General features: G+C 59.7%; 2 protein-coding genes and 1 long non-coding RNA gene across 3 annotated transcripts in view; 1 reads left to right on the forward strand and 2 right to left on the reverse strand.

Moving 5' to 3' along the window:
- LOC311214342 overlaps positions 1 to 1,355 on the reverse strand; it is a 33,646-nt gene extending 32,291 nt beyond the window's left edge. Inside the window, exon 1 of the long non-coding RNA XR_014618833.1 lies at positions 1,248 to 1,355. This is a non-coding gene — a long non-coding RNA (uncharacterized lncRNA). The remainder of the gene's footprint in view (positions 1 to 1,247) is intronic.
- PSMD7 (proteasome 26S subunit, non-ATPase 7) lies at positions 472 to 6,889 on the forward strand. Its single transcript, XM_084294859.1, has 7 exons — positions 472 to 633; positions 1,297 to 1,388; positions 2,683 to 2,775; positions 3,542 to 3,639; positions 3,896 to 3,976; positions 5,370 to 5,461; positions 6,157 to 6,889. Exons 1-7 carry the CDS (start codon positions 560 to 562, stop codon positions 6,593 to 6,595), a joined length of 969 nt encoding a protein of 322 aa, XP_084150985.1. The 5' UTR covers positions 472 to 559; the 3' UTR covers positions 6,596 to 6,889.
- A 1,025-nt stretch (positions 6,890 to 7,914) lies between these two features.
- WWP2 (WW domain containing E3 ubiquitin protein ligase 2) overlaps positions 7,915 to 26,991 on the reverse strand; it is a 32,582-nt gene continuing 13,505 nt past the window's right edge. The window contains exons 8-24 of the mRNA XM_084294957.1: positions 26,629 to 26,836; positions 22,279 to 22,368; positions 20,248 to 20,422; positions 17,844 to 17,898; positions 15,991 to 16,072; positions 15,411 to 15,539; positions 14,987 to 15,065; positions 14,810 to 14,881; positions 14,641 to 14,729; positions 13,350 to 13,509; positions 12,328 to 12,461; positions 12,073 to 12,213; positions 11,449 to 11,569; positions 11,012 to 11,116; positions 10,755 to 10,851; positions 9,819 to 9,891; positions 7,915 to 9,615 (exon numbers count right to left, since the gene is read on the reverse strand). Coding sequence (XP_084151083.1) covers positions 9,516 to 9,615; positions 9,819 to 9,891; positions 10,755 to 10,851; positions 11,012 to 11,116; positions 11,449 to 11,569; positions 12,073 to 12,213; positions 12,328 to 12,461; positions 13,350 to 13,509; positions 14,641 to 14,729; positions 14,810 to 14,881; positions 14,987 to 15,065; positions 15,411 to 15,539; positions 15,991 to 16,072; positions 17,844 to 17,898; positions 20,248 to 20,422; positions 22,279 to 22,368; positions 26,629 to 26,836 — 1,910 coding nt within the window. The 3' untranslated portion in view covers positions 7,915 to 9,515. The remainder of the gene's footprint in view (positions 9,616 to 9,818; positions 9,892 to 10,754; positions 10,852 to 11,011; positions 11,117 to 11,448; positions 11,570 to 12,072; positions 12,214 to 12,327; positions 12,462 to 13,349; positions 13,510 to 14,640; positions 14,730 to 14,809; positions 14,882 to 14,986; positions 15,066 to 15,410; positions 15,540 to 15,990; positions 16,073 to 17,843; positions 17,899 to 20,247; positions 20,423 to 22,278; positions 22,369 to 26,628; positions 26,837 to 26,991) is intronic.

The raw sequence follows: 26,991 nt of genomic DNA on the forward strand, positions 1-26,991 counted from the left end.
GTGGTGTTTTTAAGACAGTGAGGCGATTAGCACTCTGCCAGCACTTTTTGTGTTAATATCCCCGCGCTGGGTTGGGGAGCAGCTCGCCGTGAGGTACCACTGACAAGCTCTGTGCCTGCTGGCTTTGAGCGTGAGCTGCGTCTCTTTTAGGAAAAAAATTATACTTCAGAGAGGAAAATGTTTATTTAAAAAAAGCCTGGGGGCTGTTGTTGCCTACAGAGCACAGAACAGGGGCTAGAGGCGACCCCCAGCAGCCCTCAGCCCGCCCGCACAGCGGCCGGGGCGCCGCGTCCCGACTTCCCCAAGATGGCGCCGCGCCGCCGCCGGCCCGGCCGCACCTTCCCAAGATGGCGGCGGCGGCGCGGCCCGCCTCCCGCGACCTCCCCAAGATGGCGGCGGCCGCCCGCCGCCCCGTCGCAGATGGCGGCCGAGGCCCCGCCCGGGCGCGGGGCAGGCTGGGAGCGGAGCCGCGCGGCGGGGAGCGGGGCCTGCGGCGGGCGGGGCGCGGAGCGGGGCCGGGGCCGAGGCCGGGGCCGGGGCCGGGCGGGCGGCGGGCGCCATGCCGGAGCTGGCGGTGGAGCGGGTGGTCGTGCACCCGCTGGTGCTGCTCAGCGTCGTCGATCACTTCAACAGGTGGGGCCGGCCGCCGGGGCCGCCGCGGCGCTGAGTCACGGGGCCCGGCCCGCGCCGCGCCGACGGGCACCGGGCACCGGGAGGGGAGCGGGAAGGGAGCGGGGACGGGGGCGGCCCCGGGCTGGGGGCAGGGGGCGGGTGGGCCCCGATCGGCCGGAGCCGGGCCCCGGCCCCGCGCGGCGCCGGGATCGCGGCCTGTGGCGGCCGCCGGGCCCGGGGGAGGCGGCGCGGGCCGGGCCGGGGCCGGGGCCGGGGGGGCTGCGGAGCCCAGGGCCGCGTCCCGGAGATGCCCGCGGGGCCGAGCGAGGCCCGGAGACCCCAACTGCCCCCTCCCGGCCCTGGGGCACCTCCCGGGCGGCCCCAGCGCTAATGGGCAGCGCGGGGAGCAGCTCGCGGTGCCCCCGAGCCCCCCGGGCCCTGCCCCGTGACACAGCACCGCGCGGCCCCGCGGCCTTCCCTGTGTCACTGCGGTACCGGGTTTGGCTCCAAGTGCACCCGGGCAGCTTTTTTTAACGTAAATCAGCGGTCGGTGACCATCCACGCCGCCCTTTGTGCCATCCCGCCCGCACTGCGTGGCTTGCACGATTGGGAGGCAGCGGCTGCCCCGCTGTTACCTTGTCCCCGAGGGGCTCGGTGTCGGGGCTGACCGCCTTCTCCATTCAGGATAGGAAAAGTTGGAAACCAGAAGCGAGTCGTCGGCGTGCTGCTGGGCTCGTGGCAGAAAAAAATCCTGGATGTGTCCAACAGCTTCGCAGGTGAGTTGGGGTGTCCCACCATATTAGAACCTACCCAGTTGCTCAATCAGGTGCATCACATACTTTTTTCTTACGCCACCCTGACAGGCCACAGATTCTCTCCACCTAAAAGCAGCCTGTATCAAACAAAAAAATGCTAACTGCCAGCTGTCAAAAATACTGCTACCGCAGCCTGTGTCGTCCCACATCTTCCCTGTAACATTGTGCCATGTGCAGAGTTTCAGCAGCAGGTGTAAACCTTTTTTAAAATGCTGGCAAATGTTTTGGTGCATTGGACTGGCTGACCTCTGCTGAGTGATCATGTCCCAGCTTGCAGAACAAATCACAGCCCTGAGTGCTGATGTGGCTGTTTCCTGCTTACGTAAAGGTGTAATGTGTACTTCAGCTTTAATTCTTTTCCTCAGATTTTGTCCAGTTACAGTTTCCTCTTAAATACTTATATGTGATAGTAACAGTAGTTTTTGAATCCATGGCTTTCACTAACCCATTTGTGTTAGTTACATCATTTCCTTCCCAGTGGGACCACTCAATGACAAGGCAAAAATATCCCAGTTTACATACGCGGTTTTTCAGTTTGTATTGAGTTCTTCTCCCAAATGGGGACTTTTTTTTTTTTTGGCCAATTTTTTTAAGGCTATTTTTTCCAGTTGAGTTGAAAAAAGTTGAAAAAGTTGTTTTGTTGGTTTTGTTTTGTTTTGTTTTTTACTTTTGACAGCCTTTCAACTATGAACCCTTAATATTCTTGTAAATTGTAGGGCTGAAAGCAGCCTGTTCTCAAAATTGAGCTTGTGTCCCTGTACACATGCTGACTGATGAAATAACGAGCCCTGTACTCAAGGGTAAACAGTCCTTACTTAAAGTGCGTCTTTGGGTTCTAGTCGTTCATGAAAGCACTGATTAATTCTGCGCTGAAAATTAATTTTTCTCTGAGTAGATTTCTGTTGATCAACAAGCTACAAAGTCTACAGGGATCCTCAGTTTATCATATCGAATGTCTGTGCACAGCGAGTTACTTTTGTGTAAGGGAGGATTTCTCTCTGATGTTTTGACGTTCTCAACTGATGATAACCTTCAAAATGTTTTGCATTTTATTTTTGTGTTCTAAAACTGTTAGGAAAGAGAACTGACCAGCGCCAAAATTTATCTCCTGCAGTGTAACGTTGCAGAACATTTGAAACTGTTTAAGATCTGATCTCCCGTAGCAGCCAAAGCTATCCTAAAACATGGTGGTTCTATAAATACTTCCGGTCTAGAAGTTGGATTCTTAAATACTGATATTTTGTTTTATTCGCAGTTCCTTTTGATGAGGACGACAAGGATGATACCGTGTGGTTCCTAGACCATGACTATCTGGAGAACATGTATGGAATGTTTAAGAAGGTCAACGGTAAGTTTAGATTGTCTTGCAGTCATGGATATGCTCCTGGAAACTTCAAAATCTTTGTCTGCCTCAGAAAGTGGATTCATAGCTAAGTAGAAAATTATTTGCTCATGTAAGAAGCTGCTCCGTACTAATTCCTTGCATGGCTTCACTTTTGCTAATGCTTACCCATGGATTAATTTGTGCAAGTAGTTTGTGTTCTTAACACATTCATTTATACCTTGTTATTTTTCCCAAGTAACTCTTCTATACAGATGTGCCCTGAAATTGCTTCTTATGAATGTAAATATTACAAACACAAATTTCAAGTAATAATTCTATTATTCCTTACTATCATTTTAAAAACTGTCTTCGCTACTTGGTTTGAGGCTTTAGAGCTGAATGTCCATTCATAACTTCAATTCCCATTATTTTTTTTAGCCCTAGGAACAGTTGGTGTTCTCGTGAAACAGTTTATATTTCTAGAATTTTTACATTCTTAGATGTCAGAGTTTCAAGCTGACAGATCCCAGCATCTGCAAAATTAGTACATGATATGAAATAGTCTAGTTACGAACCTAGGAGTAAAGTAATTGATGCAAACTAAGATTAGTAAGATGTCTTTGTCACTCGTCATGTCATTGTCTTGCCTGCTCTGATTCATTTTTTCCCTGCTTTACACTCGTCTTCTACATGCATCAGATTTTCACCCCTGATTCAGTCTCCACCTAAATCTTTCTGTTGTTGTCTTACCACGCAATTCTGATTTAGAATCCTTTCTGTTTTTCCTCAGCTAGAGAAAGAATAGTTGGTTGGTACCACACAGGCCCTAAACTACACAAGAATGACATTGCCATCAATGAACTGATGAAAAGATACTGTCCTAACTCTGTAAGTGCTGCACTTTCTGTTTGTTTTTTTGCTCTTTCTTCCTGAATGGGGGACCTGGGAACCCCTGGCCCCTACCTTTGTTATGGGTGATACAGCTTGTTAAAAACTCACCTCAAAGTCTTTTGAAACATCTGTAGATGTCTGGAGACAACACCTGCACAGCCAGCATACCATTGTCAGGGAATGTAGAGCTGACTTGGTATTTTTTTCTAGTCCTTGAGTAAAACTTGGGTTTCTTTTTGCTTTTTTCCGTAAGGTGTTGGTGATTATTGATGTGAAACCTAAGGACTTGGGGCTGCCCACAGAAGCTTATATTTCAGTTGAAGAAGTTCACGATGTGAGTATTCAATGTTTCCATTAAAAGATGAGTGTTAGTTTCCCGGGTTTTCTGAAGGATGCACATCCCTGTGGCTGGCAGCCAAAATCTGCTGAAACCAGAGTTTAATCCCAGCAGTGGTGTGAGCCTTTCTAACTCAAGTTTTCATCCACCAATGGAAAGAAAACACAAAGCTTTTCTTGGAAGAAAAGCTTTGTGTTACAGTTTGACCTCAGGAATTCCATAGTTCAGCTTTCTGTATGATTTAGATGCTTCTTACCTGTTTCTGTCACTTCCATGGCCACAGTCACTGATTGGAACCCGTATAATTAGTCACTTCTGCACCTGTGTTTGCAGAGGTATTCTGAGTACTTGTGTGCTTATTCATTTGTTCACCAGCCAGTGTTGAACAGGCAGGTCAGGCATGAGCAAAACTAAGTAATCACTTGCAGCACTCTGCACCCAGGCGATGTACAGTAGTAAATCAGCTTCAGCTTTTCATTTCCAACTGTTTGATTTAAATTACATTCTGAACATACATAAAGAAGTTTGATCCTCTCGCCTTTCTGAGGCCCTCACTAGAGAGAGAAAGCTGTTTCCAGTATTACAGGTCATATATCTGTGGAATTTGTTCTTACTTATGTGAATTCACAGTGGCCTCAGTAGTGCTTTCTGTTTACAGCTGTATATTGGTCTGGGTAATGACTTTGAAAACAGACTGGTAAAACTCACTCTCAGTAGTTCAGGTGATGGCTCTCTTAAACATCTTCCTTAATCTCAGTTGTGTAGATTTTAATTTGAATTAGATTGATTCACATTAGTATTGTTTTCTAGAATTGCATACTTCTAACCAGTGAAAGCCAGGATGACAAAAGGTGTCCTAAAGTGTAATAAGGTTATATTGGGAAAGAAAGAAATTAGGATATTTAGTGAGATTTTCCATTTTACCCACTAGTAGACTAATAGACAAATAAAGTACATTAATTGAAAATTGCACAGAGCACAATAAGAAATTGCTAGCATTTCTGGACTTGTGGCAGAAATACTAATTAAAACAAGAAAAAGGCAGCTTTTCCTCTCTGATTTCTGGTGGACTATATGTAACTACTTCGCTAAATTCATTAGTACAGTTTCTTATACTCTATCTGAAACTGTGTATTTTTAAGAGGTGTTGTGATTCACTTACAAACTTCTCCCCTTAGCTGTGTCCCACGTTGTTTTGCCCTAATTTGACCCGTTGCCTCTTCCTGATGCTGTCGTGCAAACAGGCCTCAGTTATCTTACGCTTAACATTGTTCACGTTGCCTCCTGTTCACTTGAGACACCTGTACTGGCTGGTCTGTGAGTGTCTTTGTGCCTGTAGCCAGCTGTGTGCCCAGTCTAACCCTGTCCCTTGTGTTCGTGCCCCTCCAAGGATGGCACTCCAACCTCCAAGACGTTTGAGCACGTGACCAGTGAGATCGGAGCGGAGGAGGCAGAGGAAGTTGGTGTTGAACACTTGTTACGGTAAACACCTTTAAAATTAAAACTTTCTCAGGCGACTTGCCCAGGGGAAAACAGGGTCCATCTGGCATCTCCCGGTGCCAGCTTCCTGGAGGAAACGCAGAGCTTGTTAACCATGCTGCTCAAGTTCCAAGAGCGTATTCATTTAGCAGTCTTGCTTGGCACGTTCGCTCATGAAATGTGTATCTGCCCACTTAAACTCCATGAGATGATGAAAACTACATAGTCATTGTATCAAAGCTTTGGAATATCGTGGTTTGGGACTGTCTCCAGCCACGGCATACCTCACAGGAGGACTGGATGGGTGTGTGACAGGTTTATCGCTAGCTGACGAATTGGCAAAGCTCGCCAGTCATCAAGAAAAGAGAGCAGTCACCCAATCCAAGCTGTTCAACTTCTCAAGTGTCAGAAATTCTGATGTTTTATTTCTTAATATCCCTCTAAGTGGTGTTATTAATATTATTCCAAATAGAACATTTGTGCACCACAGGATACAACAGTGACCTATTTTAGATACACTTTCTAATGTAAATCAGTTTGTTCTCATTCTTTGACTTAAAGCATTCAGTTTAATTGTCCTTTATCTGGGCTCGAAAGTGCTCTTCTAAGCTGGAAGACCTCTCAGTGACTGTGCATAGCCTGGTAATGAGCATGCAGTGTAATGTTCCAATGCTGAGGCTTTGTTATGTGTGTTTCAGAGATATCAAGGATACCACGGTGGGCACCCTGTCCCAGCGGATCACGAATCAGGTCCATGGCTTGAAGGGACTGAACTCCAAGCTTCTGGACATCAGGAGCTACTTAGAGAAAGTAGCCATGGGCAAACTACCCATCAATCACCAGATCATTTACCATCTTCAGGATGTCTTCAACCTGCTACCAGATGTCAACCTGCAGGAGTTTGTCAAGGCCTTTTATCTGAAGACCAATGACCAGATGGTGGTAGTTTACCTGGCTTCTCTTATTCGTTCGGTGGTTGCCCTGCACAACCTCATTAACAACAAGATTGCCAACAGGGATGCAGAGAAGAAAGAAGGACAGGAAAAAGAAGAAAGTAAAAAAGAGAGGAAAGATGAGAAGGAGAAAGACAAAGAGAAGAGCGATGTCAAGAAAGAGGAGAAAAAAGACAAAAAGTAAAATGTGTAGTTTTTTTATTTGTAAATTAAAAATCTTGTAAACTAAATCACTTTGCTGCTGGGGTCTTTTCCTTTGTTGAAGGGGTCAGTGCTTTGTTTGCCTCTACTTTGATGCCTGCTTTTTACGTTTGTTTATAAATGGCTGCATAGGCCTGCTCAAACGGGCAGCTGCTGCAACAAGGAGAAAGGCTGGGTGGTTTGGGGGTCTGAGCACTGAGCAGGGAAGGGGGAAAAGCCAGGGTGAGTTCTTTTCTCTAAGCACAGCACTTTTCCTTCCCCCGTGCTCATCTCATTCACTGACAAGTCAACAGCTGAAGATTTCTACTGCAGCCTGTATTAAAACTTGCTCTACATACCTGTTTTAGCTGTCACTGTGAGTTTTCTCTATTATCTGAGACCTGACTGGTTCTGAAGCACCACAGAGCAGGAACAAGGCTGTTGCTATATGGGCAGCTGCCTTCTGGCTCTAGCTTGTGGTGGGCTGGTAGCTTTTGGTACCTCACCAGAAAATAAAAAAGGCAGCTATAAAGTATGTGCCTGGCACATGGGCTCTGCTGGGGTGGAAACGAGGGGGGAGAGAGCAAGGGCTCATGCTGGTGAGGAAAGGCTGTGTGTGTGCCACTACTGCTGCACAGAGCAGCGTGCCTGCCTCCCAGAGGAGCAATGTTCATTACCACATCATGTTTTGCAGTGTGAGTGCGTATTTGCATATTTCAGGACTAATTCATTGTAATTAGCCAATTTTATGCAATATGGACGTCTCTATATTTAATCCAGCCCTGATTTGCAGTCCCTGGGCACCTCAGTGCCCTGGCAGCACACAGATGGCACTGCTGCTGCTACAGCTGCCAGCGACTGAAGCAGCCCCACAGCGAGCTGGGGCAGCGCTGCCTCGGCTGCCAGCCCGCCCGCAGCTCCCCGCCCACCCAGTGAACCCCAGAGCTTGTAGGGAGTCAAAATATTCGTGGAGACACTGAGCCAGGCTGAGCTCTGCAGAGCCCCAGGCTGAGGTGACGTTGGTGGTGCTCAGGAGCCTGCCCTGCACGTCCTGCAGCCCCGTCCTGCATCGCCAGCCCCTGCCAGGCCACCTGGCTGCTGGCAGGAGGGACGGACGCGTTCTGCAGCACAGCTGCCCCTGAAACTGAGCCAGGAAGCTGGAGCTGGGGCTCTGCTTGGCCTCATCCCCTGCAGAGCGTCCCCTCCGTGCCACAGCTCCCTGCCACCTCCCCGGTGGATGCCAGCACTGCCGTGCCTGGGGCCAGGAGACAGCAAAGTGGCTGGGGCCAGCCCACAGCGAGCAAAGTTTCCTCTGGGGCTGGGCTGTGCCACATGGAAATGAGCTCCCACTGCGCAACACCAGCACAGAGCACTGACAAAACAATAATACCAGCTGCAACAGCTGCTGAAAAGCAGGCACAGCAACGGCCCTGGCTGCTCGCTGTCCCCTGGCAGTATGAATAGCGGGTTTATTTACTGCTGCTGTGGTGGATTTTTTTGTTTGTTTCTTTTAACCAAATGCTGCAGTCCTGGGGCTGCTGGCCTCACCTGCCTGATCCCCAGCACTCCCCGTGACGCCAGGCAGGGACACACACCTGGGCAGCTGCTTGTCGTTTATTGCACAAGAAGTCGGCATCACTGAGGCAGGATGGTGCAGTACAAAACTATCCGCTTACCAGTCAAAAGCTATTGCAGAGGTTTGTATCCACAGACTTCAGTTATGTACAGATTTACACACCAACGCTCGCAGGGGCCATGCCCGCGGTGCCAGAGCCAGGACCCTGCTGCCAGGAGCCCTGGGGGCACGGCGGGACGAGGGGCAGGGGCCTGGTGGCAGGGGCCTGGTCCTGCCCTCACCGCAGCTCCTGCCCCCGGCCCGGCTGTGGCACAGGGAGGGCAGCAGGGCTGGGTGACCCTCGAGCCAAGTGAGTGCTGTGGTGGCCATGCCGTCCCCACCACGCCGCTTCAGGATTCAGTACAAGAGCTCGGAGGCCTCACGCTTGTGAATAAAGCCAAGCAGCAGCCAGGGCCAGGCTGGGGGCAGCCCCGGCCCCAGCAGCACCCGCTGCAGGCTCCCTGTTACCCTTGCTGGGTGCAGGACGGGGCCCCAACTCGTACATCTTCACAACCCCCTGAGAGTCAGCTCGAGAGCCGTTGCCCATCCTCAGCTGCATCTACTGAAATGCCAGAGAAAGGCAGAAAAAACTGGGGGGTGGGAACAGCCCATACCTAACCCAGGTCTCACTTTAACTGCATCTAGGAAAAGCCCCAGGCAGGCTCCAGAAGTCAGAGCCTCTGGACAAAGCTGCTGCTCCAGCAGAAGTGCCTTTCCCCATGGGGGGGGGCTGGGGGGGTCCATCGGTGTCCCCTCACAGGGACCTGCGGCCACAAGCTGAGTTCAGTGAAGCTACAGGGAGCAGAGAGAAAGAAACTGCAGAGAAACGAGGGGGTTTGGCTCCAGCTCAGTTAAAGATGTTGGTGCCTGTTTCCAGGCGCACACAGCGCTTCAGTGCGAGGTTTCTCACCCCTCTCCAGGCACAGAGGAGCCCCTTTAACACTGACCAGCCGTGGGACAGGGGAGCACAGCCCCCAGCAGGCAGGAGCTCAGACCCTGGGGTCATTCCCGAGCCACCCCAGTGCCCCCCGGGACTCCCAGCGGGGTGAGGGGGGACAGGGAGCCCAGGCGCACGCTGCGCACCCAGGCTGAGCAGAGACTGGCTTTGGCACCCACCTCCCCATCACACCTCTGATTAATTTTGGGAGGCACATGTGGACCCGTTTCCCCCAGGGCTGTGTTAGTGCAGGTCTCGCACAGGAACAAGAGCAGAGTCCGCAGCCGCCCGCACACCATCCCGTGAGGCAGCACCCGGCAGCAGGCAGCACTCGGGCACCTCCGGAGTCGCTGGGAGAGCACCGAGGCTCCATCACTCCTGGCCAAATCCTTCCGTCTCCTCGATGGCGTAAAGCAGCTTCTCCTTCAGCTGTTCGTAGCTCTTGTACGGAGGCAAATCCAGGCGGTTAAAGCTGGCGAGACAACAGAGGCTGTGAACAGTGACCCCAAATCCCCTGCCGCCCTCCTCCCCCTGCAGGGACCCCTCCGGCCTCAGCAGCTCCATCCCATGGGACTGCCAGTGACGGGGACAGGACAGGGGGCACCGGGGCCCCACGCAGCCGGGCAGGGACCGCGAGCAGTTGTCCCCATGCAGCGCTGAGGAGAACTGACTTACCATGTATGGCTCCGAGGCAGCCACGTCTCTTTGCCAACTTTATCGATGCAGAATTTCTGGGGCCCGTTGCTGCCTGTTAATTATGAGCAGAGCAAATCTCATTACACGATCAGGAGCTGAAAAAGAAAACCCTGCCGTGCCACTGCAGCCAGCAGATCCCATCGGCACACGCCCTGACAGTCCTACAAGCACCCAAGGGCACAAATCCCCTGCAGCACTCCGACAGCCTGCTGACCCCTCTGCAGAGAGAATGCACGAAAACACGAAATGAAGAAGCTGAAAACTACATCCACAGCAGATGAGATGTGCTGCTGTCACTGTAAGTGGGGTGATCAAAGAGCGAGTGCAGAAGCGCACGATCTGCGCCCGCTGGATGGATCAGGTCCGCCCAAGCATCATCAAGGACCTGGCTCAGGAGGCCTGAGTCACCGAGGTGGCTTTTTGACAAATTGTGACTGCTGGCTGGGCTCCGGGGGCCTGGAAAAAAGCTAACGCACCAGGCAGAACAAACAAATGGGCTAGGTTAGCTGCTTCACGTGCATCAGCTCGGGGAGAACAACAGAACAGCCGGTACGGGCCCCAGAAGTAGCACAGAACAAGGGCAGAATAATGCCACATGCTGTGGGTTTCTAGAAAAGGGGCTTCATCGCACCCAAAAAAATCAAAATTAAGTCAAAAAAAAAAAATCAATCTCATTCAGAATGACATTACGACTGCACTGACAAAGCTAACTGTGGTGGCACGCTTCAGCCTAAGGAATCTGTCTGGGTACAGCACGCACCAGACCGAACCGCCGTGCCCAGACATCACCACAGCTACATCACTGCTGCCAAGTGCCCTCAAGTCTGGGGTGGAAGTGTGGAAAACCAGGTCCCAGCCACCAGCCCTGGGCACTGCCACCATCCCCCCACATGACCCGAGCAGCAGGACACGCACCGATGAGCTCGGCGAAGCCCCCGACCGGCAGGCGGCAGGTCCCCGTCACGAACTGCAGCAGCCGGATCCTCTTCTCGTTGTCCATCTCCTTCACCACCTGCGAGGACAGCGTGCCAGGAGTGGGACCCCCATCACCCCCACACCCAGATGGGCCAGGGCACCGTCCTGCAGTGCTGCTCCTGCCGCGTTCACCCCACGCTCCAGGCCAGCCCTGCCTGCCCCAGCCCCACGCAGGGGATGGAGGCGCTGGGGCTCACCTGCCAGAACCACTGGATCTGCTTGCTGTTCTTGGTGTAGTGCCGGTAGATGGTGTTCTTCTGCCAGTCGTTCATGTCGATCTCCTGCATGCCGCACAGCATCAGCTAGGGACAGGGCACAGTCAGCAGGGGCACAGAAACAAGGCCCCGCACCCACACATCACAGCACCCACTGCTTCGGTGCAGGGCTGCGCCAGGCACAGGCTCCAGCACAGGGCACGGGAGGAATCCCTCGCCTCTGATGAGAAATTTCCCACTAATGGGCCCTACAAGCAACCCTGCAAACCCTGCCAGCGGGTGGGTGCACAGAGCTGACGGGCAGAGCCCGAGGTTGGAGGGAGCAGAGCCCGTGCACGCCAGCAACACCAGGCAGCCTGCAGCAGGGTGGAAGCCCCGCTGCCTCTGCGTTCCCCATCCCAGCACGGGCACCAGCTCACCTCCAGCTCCTTCTCGTCGAAGTACCGCAGCCACTCGAGCGGCACCACCTCGTTGAAGCCGTCCAGGAAGGCCTTGGTCTGCTCCTCCACGCCCCGCGTGAAGCGCCAGTCCGTCAGCAGCCTGGGGAGGCAGGGGGTGGTCAGCCAGTGGCACCGGGGCCACTGCCAGCCCTTCCCACCAGCAGGGAGGCAGCCGGCCTCGGGGGGGACGCAGGGGTGCGTGGCAGGGCCCCCCTCAAGCCCTCCCTCTGTCCCCAAACCCAGCAGCAGCCCCGAGCACAGAGCAGCAGCCATCGGGGAGCGAGGGGTGCCGGCCACGTCCCCTGGCTGCAGCCTGCTGCCCGCAGGACAGAGGCAGCCCCAGCCAGCGCTGGGTGAGCGGCCATGGGACAGGGAGAGCAATCTCACCCTCTCTCCCCTCTCCTCTTTCCTGAAAGTACTGGCAGCTGCCCAGCAGCAGGCAGCCAGACCGCAGCGCAGCTCAGTGACCGCGCCAGCCCATACTTGTCACAGGCCACGTAGCCAGGGGAAGGCAGCCACGTCCCAAGCCCCATGTTCCCACCCCAGAACCGCCCTAAAGCCGGGGGGCCGGGCACCCAGCGGGGGCATCGGGACCAGACTCACATGATGTACTCCTCCTTGTTCTCCTCTGTCACCCGGATGCTCTCGCCGCCCTCCTTCAGCTCATGGGTGGTCACCTTGCCCAGGATCTCCATGTCCTGGATGAAGTACAGCTCCAGGCCGCACTCCTCCAGGCTGTTCTCCCTGCAGGAGGACACCGGGACGTGATTTTTGGCAAGACACCGCGAGGGGCGGTGGGAGGAGCGCTGCCTCCCCCAGCACAGGCCCGGCCCCAGGCCAGGAGCGTGAGGCACTCACTTGGTCCAGACGATGGAGTTGTAAAACTCGGGGTCGATGGACTCCAGGTCCTTCAGCGTGGGCCGCTTGTTCAGCATGCGCTTGTAGAAGGGCAGCGTGAAGCCGGTATCGATGAACTTCCCGTGATACAGAGCCTGCCATGGGGGGGGGGACTGGGTTACGGGGGCCCAGCACGGACCCGCAGGGACACACAAAGCTCCACTGCAGCCACGGGGGACAGGGAACGGCTCCCCACGGCCAGGAACCCCCCCACCAAGCCCCCCCGGCTGGGGAAGGCAGCGGGAGGCTCGCCCGGCGCTGCCCCTCTCCCCTCCCCAGCGCGAATTCCACCGCGTCTCCTTCTCCCCTCGCAGCTCTATTAAGAGCACTTGTTTAAACAGAGCTCTGCTGTGGCTTCCCTGAATCCCTGGCTTCCAGGAGCCCCAAGGCAAAGGCAGCCAAAAATAATGCAGACGCTTGTCTAGAACAGCCCAGCGGTGAGTAATAGTCTGGGGTTTTATTGGTATCCTGCGAGGCGCGGGGCAGGGCAGGACAGGCGGGGGACCCGGGCAGGGCGCAGCCGCCTCCCGCACACACCTCACGGCCCCGGGACAGACCCTGCCCCGAGCCCGGACCCCCAGCAGCCCCGCGCCCACCCGGGCCGGGCGATCGAAGGCACAAATGGCCCCAGGGAGGGCGAGACGAACGGGAGGAGCCACAGCGGGGCCCGGGCAGCTGGAAAATCTCACACTGCTGGGGCTAAAAATAGTGCGGAGCTGCAGACCCGACAGCACCTGGGGTGGCAGCCAAGGACCTGGAGCCATCCCCGCAGCACAGCCCCTGGCAGCGGGGTCCCCTCGGCCCCACAGCCGTCCCCAGCCCTACAGCACGTCGCCCTGCTCTGGTGCAACCCCTCCAAGCCCACTCTGGGGACCAGCACCCGAGCGGGAAGGGGTGTAATGGGGCGTAATGGGGTATACTGGGGTGTAGTGGGGTGGCTGCTGGGCACAGCTCGGCTGCGGGACGCCGCGTCGGGCTCTTACCATGGCAATGAAGCGGCCGATGAAGCGGAAATAGGTGAGGTGGTCGGGGTTGATGGAGGAGGCAGGGTTGATCTGCAGGCAGTAGTTGTTTTTGCCAGCATACTCGAAGAGGCAGTACATGGGGTTGAGCACCTCGTGGGACAGGAGGAAGAACCATTCCCTGGGAGAGAGCGAGAGCGGTGAGCAGCGGCTCCTGTGGTCACTGCAGGCTGGGTCTGCTGGACGAGGCTGCGCCCCGGCACAGGGGACAGGGACAGGACAGCCCCTGGGCCTCTGCAGCTCGCCCACACGAAGCAAGTGCCCAGCTCCTGGGCCCTGCCGTGAGCTGGTGAGGGCATCGGGCACCACAGGCTCCAGGTTCCTTTGCAGAAGTGCTGAAAACGGTTTGTGAAGTGCTTTTGGAGGCATCAGAAAGAAAATCCCTGCTGGGCACGGAGCTCGGCTGGGAGCAGGAGGCATCCCGACAGGCACCGAGCAGCCCAGCCCCTTGCACACACACACAAGTGCACACTCACGTGGCTGTGCACTCACACCCAGTGCCCGTGGGCACCCGCTCTCCTCCCACACCCCCCCAAAGCCCGACCGAAGCAGTGCAGGACGGGCCCCGCTGTCCTTGCTCCGCTCCCCGGCCGCGGTCCTCAGGCGCAGAGGCAGCCCCGGCATCCCGTCCGTGGTTCTACCCTGTGGTAGAACAGCATGACGTAACCTACCATAGGGTAAAACCACTGGCAGGACACGGAGAGACGAGGGAGCAGCAGCCCTGCCCCACAGCCAGCAGCAGCAGCACGAGCGGCAGGGTGGCGGAGGGAAGCCCAGCACCACGCCGGACACCCCAGGTGAGCCAGATGGGGACACGGGGACAGACACGGGGCTCCCCCCCTCCACCTGGAGGCGCAGCCCGGCGCCACGCAGCACGCTCCTCAGGGTGGTGGCAGCTACGGGCTGGCAGCAACCACGTCCCGCCACGTCCACCCTGGCACGCAGCGACTGTCCCGAGAAACACCAGCGCCTGTGAGCCGCGCACCAGGCTGCAGGGGGAAGAGGCAGCATGACCCATCGCCCCGGGGTGCTGGCGTTGGCACTCGGGGGCTATGGAGAGCCCCAGGTGGGCCCCCAGCCCTCCATGTGCAAGAGACAGGTTGGCACAACGTCGTGGAGGAGTTTCACCCTTCCCAAAGCTCTCAGTTTCCAGCTCAAACCCCTCTGGCTCCCCGCAGAGGGGCTGGGGACCCTGAGTCCAGCCGCCTGACGGGCCACCCCGGCAGCAGCAGCCCCTCACACCCACACTCACCTGGCAATGCCGCCGTAGTCCAGGCCCTCCTCTCCCCGCATGATGATGTAGAGGCGGCGCCGCAGGTCGTACGGCTTCATGTTCATGATCTGCACGGGGACACGGGGAATTGTCACCGCGGGCTGTGCACGAGGGCCAGCTCCGCACCCCCGGACCCCGCGCCCCTCACCTGCTGGAAGGAGTCCTCAAAGAGCGTCTGTCGGGAAACGCTGATCTTCACGTGGCTGGGCAGGGCGTTCGACTGCGGGCAGGGCACAGACAGGAGCCCGTGAGCAGGTTGGCACAGCCACTGCCTGATCCCCAGGCTGCCCCCGCGTGCCCAGCGGCCTCACGCTGCTCTACTCACGTGGCAGAGGAAGCGGAACTGGTGGTACTTCCAGCGAAAGCTGCGGTCGTACGCCCCCGGCGATCCCCCCTGCTTGCTCCTGAGAAAGGAGAAAGCAGCAGGGGCTGGGTCAGGGCACGGCCCCACAGCCTGACACCTCCAGCACCCGCTGCCCTGCCCCTGCCCTCTCACCGCCCACTGGGGGGAGGACAGCCCCCGTGCTGCAGCTCCCCTCTGCACGCAGGGAGCTCTCCGTTGGAGCCAAACACGGGGCCCTAACCCCACTCTCAGCGTGCAGGCAACAAAGCCAACCCTCTTCACCCGCTCCACGTTGGGAGCACACCAACGAGCTGTGAGCAAGCTCCTCGAGCACCAGCCCCGAGCGCCGCAGCCCCGCTGCTGTCCCACCAGGTGCAGAGCTGGAGCTTGGCCCAGCACCACTTACCCGGACTCGAATCCGGGGCGCGGGTCCTTGAAGGTGGTGGTGCGAGTGTTGTGGTCCACGAAGTAGCGCACGCCCTCGTTGGTGTACTTCATCTCCCAGCCGGGCGGCAGGGGCGGCTCCTGGATCATCCTGTTGGGAAGGAAGGGGTCACCCAGCTGCCGCCTGGGGGTCTCACCCTGCCCCACATCGCTGCCCTCGGGGACTGCCTTCAATTCACAGCTCCGTGCCAGGCAAAAGGATTCGGGGGCAGAACGAGCAAGCAGCTGCCTGCACCCCGAGGCAGGAGCCCTGCTGCCCTGAGCTCTCAGGAGCCCAGCAGGGTGAGAGGACAGCACCTCCTCCTGCCTTACAGCCCTGCTGCCTCTCCTGACCTCGGTCCCAGCCCCCCCCAGCACCCGGGGTCGCAGTTCCCAACCCTCCCCAGCTCCCCCAGTGCCCGGCCACTGCCTGCATCGCTCAGAGCCCTTGTGCAGGCTCAGCCCCCACACACAGCCACCGCTCAGCACCTGGGAGCCCAGTGGTGTTTGAGAAACCCCCAGCAGCCTCCCCAAACCTCCCTGCCCACCCCTCGTGCTCCTACCCCTGCGTGCGTGGGTCTTCCCACTGCGTGGTCCGCGTGTTGTGGTTCACGTAATACACTCGCCCGTTGTCCTGTCTCTTCTCTAGGAGAAAACAGAGGGGAAGCGTTAGCTGGTGCCCCGGGAACACACCTTGCAGCTCACAGGAGTCTGCCAGCTCCCTCCTCCCCTCCTGCACTGCCCCAAATTGTTTGGAAAAGACAAAATAAATAATTTTACGTTTTCCCTATGCACAGAAGCCGCAGTAGCTGGGGGAAGGCCCGCTCTCCCCAGGTCCATGTGCGGGCAGCAGGGCAGAGGCTGGCGCCCAGCCGCGCACCCTCCTACACAGCCACGCTCCCTGCGGCTTTGGGGGCGCCTCCTCCCCGCACAGCCCTGCTGCTGGGCACACACGGGCATAAAATAAAGGCACCACTCACACCGGCATCGCTGCGGGACAGGCTCTGCGCCTGCAGCCTCCCCAGCACCCCCTGTGTCCCCCCCCAGGCACTGAACAGCCAGGGCCTCCCAGCCACAGCCGGGCACCCCGTCCCATCCCGGTGGCAATTCCTGCACCCGCTGCCCACCCCCTGAGCCCCCAGGGATGGGACCCACCCCACGCACCCCCCCCCCCCCCCCCGCACGCAGCCCTGCTCCATGCCGGGAGGGACGCCCTGCACGCGCTCCCCGTCCCCGTCCCCTCCCGGTGTCCCCTCCCACAGCCCCATCCCGTTCCTGCAGGGCTGTGGGAAGCGGCTGCGGTTCCCAGCCCGGGACTGGGAGCCCAGTGGGGTTGTGCTCCATCCACGTCCTTCACCCCACAGCCCCCCCTCAGAGCGCTGTGCCCCCATGGGACCAGACTGGGGCTCTGGGGAGCCCAGGGACAGGGCAGTCCTGCCACCAGCCCTGCAGAAGCACCAGGCATGGCTACGAGGGACGGGGGCTTTAGCACTTCTGCTCCTGGCTCTGGCTGAGGCACATCTGATGACCAACCCCACATCCACCCCAGGAACCCCATCTGCCCGGGGTGCTGGCTCCGAGAGGGCTCCCCCAGCTGCCGCAGGCACTGGGTCACCCAGTCCAGCACCAAAGGCTCCGGCACTGCCCTCGCCGAGCCCCTGCCCTGCCCCTGGAGACCCCCCCTCAGCCGCCCAGCCCCTCGCTGCCCTGCCCCAAGCTCCCCGCAGATTGTTCCCTCTCCGGGTCCCTGCAGGGGGCCGCTCTCTGCCAGCCCTGGCAGAGCACAGCACTGCCAGCCAGGAGAGGGGCCCTCTCCTCCCTGGGGGTGGCACAGGGGCTTTGCAGAATGTCCCAGCACCCGGTGTCCCCACTGACCCCTTTCCCAGTGCCCAGCAGCTCCCATTAACGTCCCCTCCGTCCCACCAGGCACTCGCCACCCTCACCACCAGCCCTCCCCAGCCCGGACACGGCACAGCAGAGCCCCGGGGGTGGCAGCAGCACTTGGGACACGGGGACAGGGCTGAAGCCCTGCTGTGGCCCGGGGCAGAGCATCCCGGGAGGCACATGCGTGGCAGCAGGACAGGCCGCCGCTCGGCACAGGGCTCCGGGGACAAGCGAGGAGTTGGATCCCCAGCCTCTCCCCCAGTCCAAAGAACAACCACAAACACTTCTGCATTCAGTAGCTGAGAGAGAGCGAGCTGGGAACTCCTCCAGGAAAAGAGAAAAAAGGAAAGGGAAAAAAAAAAGGGAAAAAAGCTGGATTTCAAATCAGAGACTGAGCTAGTCATGGGCAGCCTCAGCCCCACACGCAGCGCAGCACCGGGAGCGCTGCGTCCCCACCGAGGGCACCCCTGGCCCGGGGCAGAGCAGGACGGCTGGCAGGAGGCGCAGGCAGGTGAGGAGACTCTGTACTTACCCCAGCCGGGAGGAAGGGGGCCAAGAGGATCATTGTCGGACGGGGCGCCGGACGACTAGAGACAAGAGAGGGCAAAAATACAAAATAAAAACCAGGGCACGGGCGAGCGGGAGCAGCAGCAGCGAAGGCGAGAGCCACACAGCCTCTGCTCTGCGCTCGCCTCCCCTGGGCCCGCAGCTCCCAAAGAACTGAAAAAACAAAAACAAAACAAAAAAGCAAACAAAAAAAAAAACTCTTGCACACTCAGGGGGTGTTTTTTTTTTTAAAAAAAAAAAAAAAAAAAAGCACAAACCAAACAGAGGCTGGGGCGGCCAAGGGGGCGGCCGGGCAGGGGCCAGGCACGGCGCAGGGCGAGGAGCGGGACCGCGCCGCAGCCTCCAGATGTGCGCGGCCGCTCGGCTCCCGCTGGCCCGGGCGACCATCCCCATCAGATACACCTCCAGCCTCCTCCAAGAACCACACACAAGAGGGAAAAAATATCGCAGGCCTTTCCAATGAAATCATTCCCACAAGCCCTGTCCACGCCCAGCGCTTCCTGGCGGGGCCCGCGGCCCCCCTCCTCCCCGGGCAGCGAGCGGGCTGCGGGATGCGCCGCACTGAGGGCACATTCATGCCTGCACAGACGGGCGGCTCCCCGAGCCCCCAGCCCCCCCGGCAGGTTGGGGGCCCCGGCACAAAGCACCTTTCTTCTGCCCCGGGCGGGCAGAGCCGGCGGCCGTCACCCCAGGCTGAAGCAGGGGGGTGCCGGCACAGCCCCCCCGACCCCGCTGGAGGTCCCCGGGGATGGAGGCACGGCCCCGACACCTGGGGCTCCAGGGGAGAGGGAGGTTAAATTGTAATGGTTAAATAAGACACGCGTTGTTACCAAGAGGCCTTTCCATTGCACCTCCTAAAAACCAGCCGCTGGAGAGGGGCCGGGGGTCCCGGTGGGGCCAGCCTGCAGCCCCCATGGGGACAGGGCAGCCCCAGGCCTGGGCACTTGGGGTGCTGGGGGCTCCACACCCTCCCGGGATGGGCACCAGCCCCTGGGGCCAGCCCAGCATGCTGGGGGATGCCCTGTGGTGTGCTGGGGACTGGGAACGGGGCAGCCCACGCCTCCTGGCTTCTTCTCTCGCCCCCTGCCCCACGCACAAGGAGAGGGGCGCAGGAGGCACCGCCCTGGCACGGCACGGCACGGCACAGCACGGCGTGTCTTGGGCAGCCTCCGCTCCCTCCCTACCCAGCCAGGCTGGCCAGAGACACAGCTGAGGCACGTCCAGAGGCATCACCTCACTGTGACCTAAAAATAACTAATTAAAACAAACAGGGCACAGAGACAAGAGCCCGGGGCAGAGCTCCAGGAGCCAGCCCTCCCGCAGCTCTCCGCAGCCCCCAGGAACGACCCTGGGCCAGAGAGACCCCCGGGCACGGGGGATGCTGCTCCCAGCCTGCTGCCTGCGTGCTGCCACAGGGACCCTGCCTGCAGCAGCCCCAGAGCTGGGCTCCCTGCAGGGGCTGTGCCATGAGGGCTCCACATCACCCAGGGGTGCGGCACCACTCAGCACCTCCTGTCCCCGCACGGAGCGCGGGTGGGTGCTGGAGACGGGAGGGCAACAAGAGGCAGAGAGCCCCTGGGGGAAGGAGGCGCAGCAGAAGCCATCGCTGCTGGCAGGAGAAAGTTTGAAGCGAGGAGTACAATCCTTTCATCAGGCTAAATTTGGAGCGCGAGTCCCTCCCTCGGTGCTCTGCAGAGCCCAGCCAGGGCGAGTCGCGCGGCGCTGGAGCAGCTCCAGAGGCGGTGCTGGCAGTGAATTGAGCAGCGACAGGCTCAGAGCATGACTCGGCCTCGGTGGAAGCCCCCTCCTGCTGCCCCCACAGACAGCTCCCTCTGAGGGGCAGGAATCCATGAGGGCAGCCTCCCACAGCCCCTGCAGGGGCACAGCCCCAGGCCCAGCTCATGGGACTGAACACAACCTCTGCCTGCTTCCCCCTTGCAGAGACATCCGAGCTCCTCGCTGGGGCACCGAGCTCACCCTGGCAGCACTTCTGCAGGGTGCTGGGAGACCCCAGAGAGGAGCTCAGCCTCAGCAGGGAGCTGGATGCCCTGCGCTGCACACCCAGAGCTCCCCGGCCCTGCCAGCAGCTGGGTTCCACACCATGGTAAAACCCCACAAGGCACGGGGCTGGCTGACACCAGAGCACGGGGACATCGCCACCCAGGAGGTAGAAAGGCTCCAGAGGGGCTCAGCCTGCAATACCAGCCATCGGCACAGCCCTGCCTATCAGGGGGTGCTCACCCAAACCACGAACAGGGGGAAAAAAAACAAGGGAAGCAGCAGCAGGGAGCTTGCAGAGCCCGGCAGCGCTCGTTCCCTGGGCCCTGGCAGCCCTGGGTGCAGCTCCTGCCGCAGCCCCCGGCCCTCACCTGGTACAGGAATCTTTGGCTGAACTGCTGCATGGCTCCTTGGAGCTGGTTTCGCTGGGACTGCCACTGCTCGTAGTTCCTGACGTACTCGGCCGTGGGGCGCTGCCACGTGGTGGTCCGGGTGTTGTGGTCCACGTAGTAGTAGCGGCCCCTCGGGTCCACGCGCTTCTCCCACCTGGAAGCACCATGGGGAGATGTCACAGGCTGTCCTCCCCTGGGACAGGGGCTCGCTGGGACCTTCCAGCCCTGCTTTAGGGCCTGATCCCTTCCAGCTCCCAGGGACTCCGCACCGAAGCGGTGTGCACACCTCCCCGCTTCCCCCAGCCTTCCTTCCCCTGCTGCTCAGAGCCCAAACACAGCACCAGGCTGCTCAAAAGCCCCTCAGGAGATCAGTGCCTGGCCCAGGGAGCCCCTCCTGACCACCACGGCACCAAAGGACATTGTGACAGCCAGCCCAAAGAGGTTCCACCCCGGGCTCAGCTCAGGCACCGTCCCAGTACTAATGCGGGTGTGAAGGCACGGGGCCAGCAGAGCCCCAGGAAGGCTGGGAGGAACGGCAGAGGGCTCCCAACAGGATCCAACACAATCTCCCATTGCCCTGGACACACAGCCATGGCTTGAGCACACTGAGCTGCTGCCCCAGCACGTGCTGGAAGCACAACAGAGGAGCCTCACTTGGGTCACGAGGCACCCAACCCGCTGCCAAAGCCCCCTCACACTCCGTGTGGCTCAGCGGAGGATTCACGACCAAGTTCTGGCTCTCAGAAGCACTTCATGGGCTCAATGGGCTCTAGAAACACGGCAAAAAAAGCAGCTGACAATCCTCCAGAGGCAGGCAGAGCTGCTGGGGCCCTGGCTCACCTATGGGGACTGACTTCCATTTCGTACTGCTGACCCCGGACACTGGCTCTCACGAGCTCGCACCACCCTTCTGCACGAGGGCTCCGCTCCCAACCCCAGGACAACCAATTTCATGGCTGAAGGGTTCCCTGGACAAGGTGAGCTCCACCACCAGGGAACACAAAAGCCTGTGAGGACCTGAAGCAGCTCCCCACGCGGCTGGGAGGTGCTGAGAGGTAACACCAGGACACCTCAACATGGCCAGCCCCCGACAGCAGCACTGGAGCAGAGAGCTGCACAGCAGGAGGGGAGCACGCCCAGGGTGCTCCCAGAGCCACCTCCCAGGTAGCAGCCTCCCCCTTAATGCCAGAGGGATTTTAAGCCACCAGGGGGGCAGAAAGCAGGAGGGGAGGCTGCGGAGATCACAGCCTGGCTGAAGGCATGGGGTGACCACAGGAACTCGGAGGCTCCCGCGGAGGAAAACAGGCTGGGCTTGCACTTCACACTCACACGTTACACCGGCTGCTAGAGCACACTGCGCTCATCCCAGCCTTGAGCAAACTCAGCCCAGAGAACAACCACCAGCAGTGTGCCTGTGCTGCCTGCCCCTCCTGGAGCACAAAGAGGTGAGAATTCAACAGCCTCCTGCAAAGCACACGGACCCCCAGGGTCACACGCAGCCTCTGTGAGCTGTTGACTCCTGCAGGTGAAGGAAGGACCTCCCTGCACGAGTTCTGCAGGGCTCTTCCTGCAGCTCTCGGAGCTGAGCAGCATCTGCTGGAGAACGAGCAGAGCCGATGTGGCTACGAGGGTCAGGAGCCCCTGCGGGAGGCCAAGGTTCAGCTCTGGGTTTGGGGCACAAGGCGTGTGCCTGTTCCTGCCCACCAGTTCAGCCCCCCTGTGTCATCCCAATTCAAGAGCCATCCGTTCCTCCAGGTGACTCGAGGCCTGTCCCCTCCCTGCTCCTGGTCCTCACGGGGACTTTGCAGGCGCCCATCTCAAAGGCTTTTTTCACCATTCCTCAAGGAAGAGCCTCCAGAGGAGGCAGGGCGTGCTTTCAGGCCGCTGAACACTCCTGCATCTCAGCCCGTTTCCTTTCAGGACTGAGGAAACCTCCCTCCCACCTCCCCTGCCTCGCGCAGACTCCCAAGCACGGGCTCCACGAGGCACTGCCTGCCTGCAGCCCCTTACCCCGGCGGGAGCGGTCGTTCCCACGTGGTGGTCTTGTTGTTGTGGTCCACGTAGTACACCCTGCCGTTCGGCAGCTCCCGCTGCTCCCACCTGGAAAAGACAATTACGGGACAGTCGGTAAGGGCTGGCACCGGCACCCAGCCCCAGGAGGTGCAGGCACCAAAGCTGGCTGGCCCCGGGTGTCGGACCACACCGTGCGTGGCTCCAGCAGGAGGGGACGTGGAGCATCTTCTGCTCCTACACCTAAAACCCAGCCCCAGCGGCCTCCCTGGGTGCTGCCCTGCACCCAGCAGCCTGCCCCACGGAGCAGTGAGCAATTCCCAGACACCTTCTGAGCGAGGACACCCGGAGAGCTGCGGCTGGGGGCTCAGTAACCCCCCGAGCATTGCTCAGCCGCAGCGTTTAGGCTTTATTTAAAACCAAGCCCGACAGCAGCTATGGGCAGCAGTTACTGGGCCTGCTGCACAAAACCTGCGTGCTGAGAACCGGCCGAACTCGGGGCGTAAATCCTTGATCCCTTAGAAAGGAGGGGGGTCGGTGTAAGATTTCACTCAGGGTCAGCTTCATGCCCCGCGAGTTTCTGATGTAGTTTTTGTTTAGCTTCCCTTAATGCCTCTGTAAAGGGGAGCCTTTGAGTTGGGGCTGGGAGTTTTCCTGGCAGCCGTGCTGCTGGCTGCTGACAGACCCCTCTCAGGAGCACTGCACCCACCCGGCGCTGGGCTGGGAGGCAGCCCCTCGGGGGAACAGGCGCGATGGGGAGGCCTGGTGGCACACAGCGACACCAAACCCCCTCTTTGCCTCCATTCATTCATCCAAGTTTGCGCCCTGGCAAACACGGAGCCTCCACAGAGCGCCGCGCTTCATCCTCCCCTCCGCGGCACAGGGCGAGCGCGCGGCTGCTGACAGATCAAGGGCTCTGCTGCCACGCTCCCGCTGCCCCGGCTCTCCCTCCCAGGCAGCCTTCAGTCTCAATTAATCATCACAAAAGCCCCAGGAAATTAACGTAGCAGCTTACTAGCTTCTGTTGCAACTCCCTGACGGCAGCTGAAGGAACGCGGCTGGCGCCCGGCGCTCGTGCCGGTGACACTGCAGGCACCAACACCCAGCACCAGGCCCCGCACCACCCCCTCGAGCCCCCCAGGGTCGGATTCACACCAAGGGAGCTGTCACCGTGCGCTGCTGCGGCCACCCAGGGTCTCAGCAGCATTTCCAACCCCAGCTGAGGACCTGAACAGCCCCCAGGTCACCGGGCAGAGACTGCCCCACGTACCCGGACCGCTGGCTGCCTCCCTGCGGGCTTCCTCAAAAGAGTGGGCTCTGAGGACTTGGAAGTCCCTCATGACAAGTGGCTCAAGCCCCCAGGTGCTAATTTTGGGCTATAGAGACAAGAAATAGCACCGTGAGGGCTCCTCCAAGGCAGGGGGAGTCTGGAGCCCTCACAGATCCCGCTCTGGGTGCCCCCATGACTGCAGAGAGCCGTGCAGGGCCGAGGATTGCTGCTGGTGGTGGCAGCAATGGGTGGCCACTGTCCCTGTGTCACACTGCTGTGAACAGCCCACAAGCTCACGCACTCCTTGGAGCTCTGGAAGGTAAATTTGCTGTGTGCTGCTCTGCCCTGCAACCTGGTGTTTCGCTGCCACCAGCAGTACCGCAGGCAGCACGCTGCGCCCGCTGCCACCACCGCTGACAGAACAGCCCGGACACGGGGCACTAAGGACAGCCCGCGGCTGCCAGGGCACCTCGCCAGCTCCCCACGAGCCTCGGCCTCTCCGAGCAACCCACACACCCCCTACCAGGCGGGTAAGCAGAGCCCAGCGGGGCGAGCTCTCACCCCAGCACACGGCCACCACCAGCAGGACGCGCGTGGCGTGCCGGCAGCGCTGCGGGAGAGGCGAGCGACGCACGCGGGGAGCCACGGCTGGTGCGAAGCAGCAGGGCCGAGGCAACCCTGCAGTCCAAACAAAACGCCCTCCTTATGTAAGAAACCACAGCCCCGTGCCTTCTGCCAGGCAGCATAATGCGCCCCTTTGTGCGCGCGAGACGGGGCTGTGTACACAGCGCGGCAGCGGCCGCCTGTCCCCGCGCAGCATCGTCGCTGATAGGAACCAGATGCAGGAGCCAGCAGCTCTCCCGGCCCCCGTCGCTATCGGCCAGCTTGGGGACCCCATGGGACAGCCAGGACCCCGTGCTGGAGGCTTGAAGACACTCTGGCATCACAGACGCTCCCCAGACCTGCAGGGAAACGCGCGCCGCAGCAGCCGGGAGGGGGTGAGGAGGGCTCTGGGCAGCGCTGGGGCTGGAATTATTCAGGACACTGTCCAGCATCCTCCGGCCCCCAAAACAGACTCCCAGTTGTCTGTGAGATGCCTCTGTGCCCACCACACCTGGTGCAGACGCTCAGAGGCAGCTCTGAGCATAACAAATAGCTCCGAATCCCCGCGTGAACCCAGCCGTGCCGGGCTGCCGGGCACACGGCGACCCCGAACACAGGGCTGGGAGCTTGGGAGCTGCTCCTGCCCCTCCAGCAGCAGAGCACGCATGCTCCCCCTGCTCCCACAGACAGAAGGAGACGCTCAGAGAACGAGTCTGCATAAAACACAGGTTCCCGGAGGCTTCTCAGAGGGGAGAGCAACACGACAGCTCCCCCGCAGCGGAGCAGGAGGCGGCTCTGCAGGGGACCCGAGCGGCTGCTCCCAGGGTGCAGGAGCTGGGCCAGCGAGGGGCTGTCCCGCACGGCGCTGCAGCAGCCTGGCTGTGTCTGCATCTGTCTGCATCCCTCCTGCCTGAGGCACCGCTGCCTGCCCTCAGCCAGCCCCATCCCCACGTCCCACACCGGGCCCCAAAGCACAGCAACACCCTGCTGCTGAGCCAGCCCCGGAGCGGCGTCTCCAGACCAGGCCCCGGGGGATGCCCAGCAGCTCAGCCACACGTCCCCAGCCACTGCCCTGCTCTGTTCAGCTCTGTTCAGCCAGGGCAGACTCCGGCTGCTCTCAGGGGAAGGCTCGTGGCAGGGGAACACGACTGAACCCAGCTCTCTGCCCCCATCCCCTCACACACCTCGCTGCTCGGCCTCCACCCGACGGAGTGGGTCAGCAGCCACCGGGCAGCCCGGCACGAGCACGGAACTGGGACAGCACATGAGATGCTGCTGCTCCCTTCCCCGATACAGATCCTACGGGCAGGAGAGGCAGGGAGGGAAACTGGAGGTGCCAAAGGCAGCCTCCATCCACCTCGGGCAGGCAGAGGCAGGGAGAAGGAGCCCTCCCGCCTGTCTGGTAGGCGCAGAGAGGGGCACGAGCTGGAATAAAGACCTTTTCAGAGCACTGGACTTTTCCAGCTGCCTGGAAACAGGAAGCGCCCAGGCCCGAGAACAGTAACCCTCACACACCCCGCATAAAGGCACACTGAGCCGTTAACCCTAATTACCTGTGACTGACACACCAGCGAGGCCCTGACCTTCCAGGCATTGGCTTAGCCAAAGGAAAATAAACAGCTCCCTTCATACGAAACACAAGCCGTTCTCAGCCCCCCTCCACGGCTCTCCCCTTGCACTGGAAGGTGTCTGAAACGCGGGGCGGGGGGCTCAGCCTCGCCCCCGGCTGCCCGCAGCCCTGCTCAGCCAGCCCAGCTCCGCTCCCGGCTCCTTCCCCGTGCCCAGGAGGACGCAGAGCAGAGGGGAAACTCATCCCGGGCGTCCCCGCAGCACTTGGCTGCACCTTCCACCACGCAGAGGGCTTTGAGGCTCTCGTTTCTCACTATCACCAACTGAGAACAACCCAGGGCCACACCTAGTGACAATTCTCTCCCTGCTTCCTGGTGACACCAGGAGAGCCCACGACTTTCCTGACGTATTTGGGGCTGTTTGGTTGTGCCACCTTGAAACCAGGAGACAGACAGGCTGTGGGAGGATCCTGCCCACCTCCCTGCAACTGCAGCCATTGCCTCCAAGGTGCTCACGCAGTGCTGTTCCTGTAGTGCTTCCTTCTCTGATGTTCACACCTTTCCCGTGGAGCTCCCTGGAAATCCACCCTCCTTCTCTCACGCATTTTCTCCTCGCTGCCTGGCAGCCAGCAGATCCTCCTGCACGTGCACTGGATGCTTCTGCCTCCCCTGGCAGCACGCCCCGCTCCTGCTCTGTGTGGAGATGCCTTCCCCTGCCTGTCCTCCCCCAAACCCCGTGGTGCAGCACAGCCCCATCCCACACCCTCCTCCTCCAGCACAGCGCAGTGCCCCCGCTTGCTCACCCACCTACCACCCTCCAGGGCTGCGCCTCCCTCCCGAGCCCCCCCTGAGGCTCTCAGCCACGAGAAGGCCACCCTCAGGAGCACAGCAGGACGCAGAGCTGCTTACCCCGGGGGCAGAGCATCCAGGGCCAGCACCGCTGCCCGGGTCTGTGGGGTGCCGGAGCCGGGCGCTGCCTCCTCGGGCTCCCCGGAGCTGCTCAGCGCAGGAGCCGCGGGGCCATCCGCCGTGCTCGGTGCCACCGGAGTCGTCGTGGTCGCTCCCGCAGCCGGCCTCTCCTCCTCCACGTCCGCAGCACCCGTCACGTCCCCGTTCACTGGAAGGGCAGAGAGCAGAGAGCTCAGCACCACCAGCGGCTGCCCCACGCAGCCACCACCACAGGGCTCTGATCCCCCTGAACCCTTCCCCACCTTTTGTCTCGAGACAAAAGCGGATAGATGCTGCTTCGTGTTTGTGCTCAGCACCTGCCCT

Source organism: Netta rufina (assembly GCF_964035555.1).
Source record: "Netta rufina genome assembly, chromosome: 13".
Lineage (NCBI taxonomy): Eukaryota > Metazoa > Chordata > Aves > Anseriformes > Anatidae > Netta > Netta rufina.

Coding starts and splice junctions, on each gene's coding strand:
- PSMD7 (XM_084294859.1), top strand. CDS start 560: ATGCCGGAGCTGGCGGTGGAGCGGGTGGTCGTGCACCCGCTGGTGCTG. Junction 634..1,296: donor GTCGTCGATCACTTCAACAG/GTGGGGCCGGCC, acceptor TTCTCCATTCAG/GATAGGAAAAGTTGGAAACC. Junction 5,462..6,156: donor GGTGTTGAACACTTGTTACG/GTAAACACCTTT, acceptor TGTGTGTTTCAG/AGATATCAAGGATACCACGG.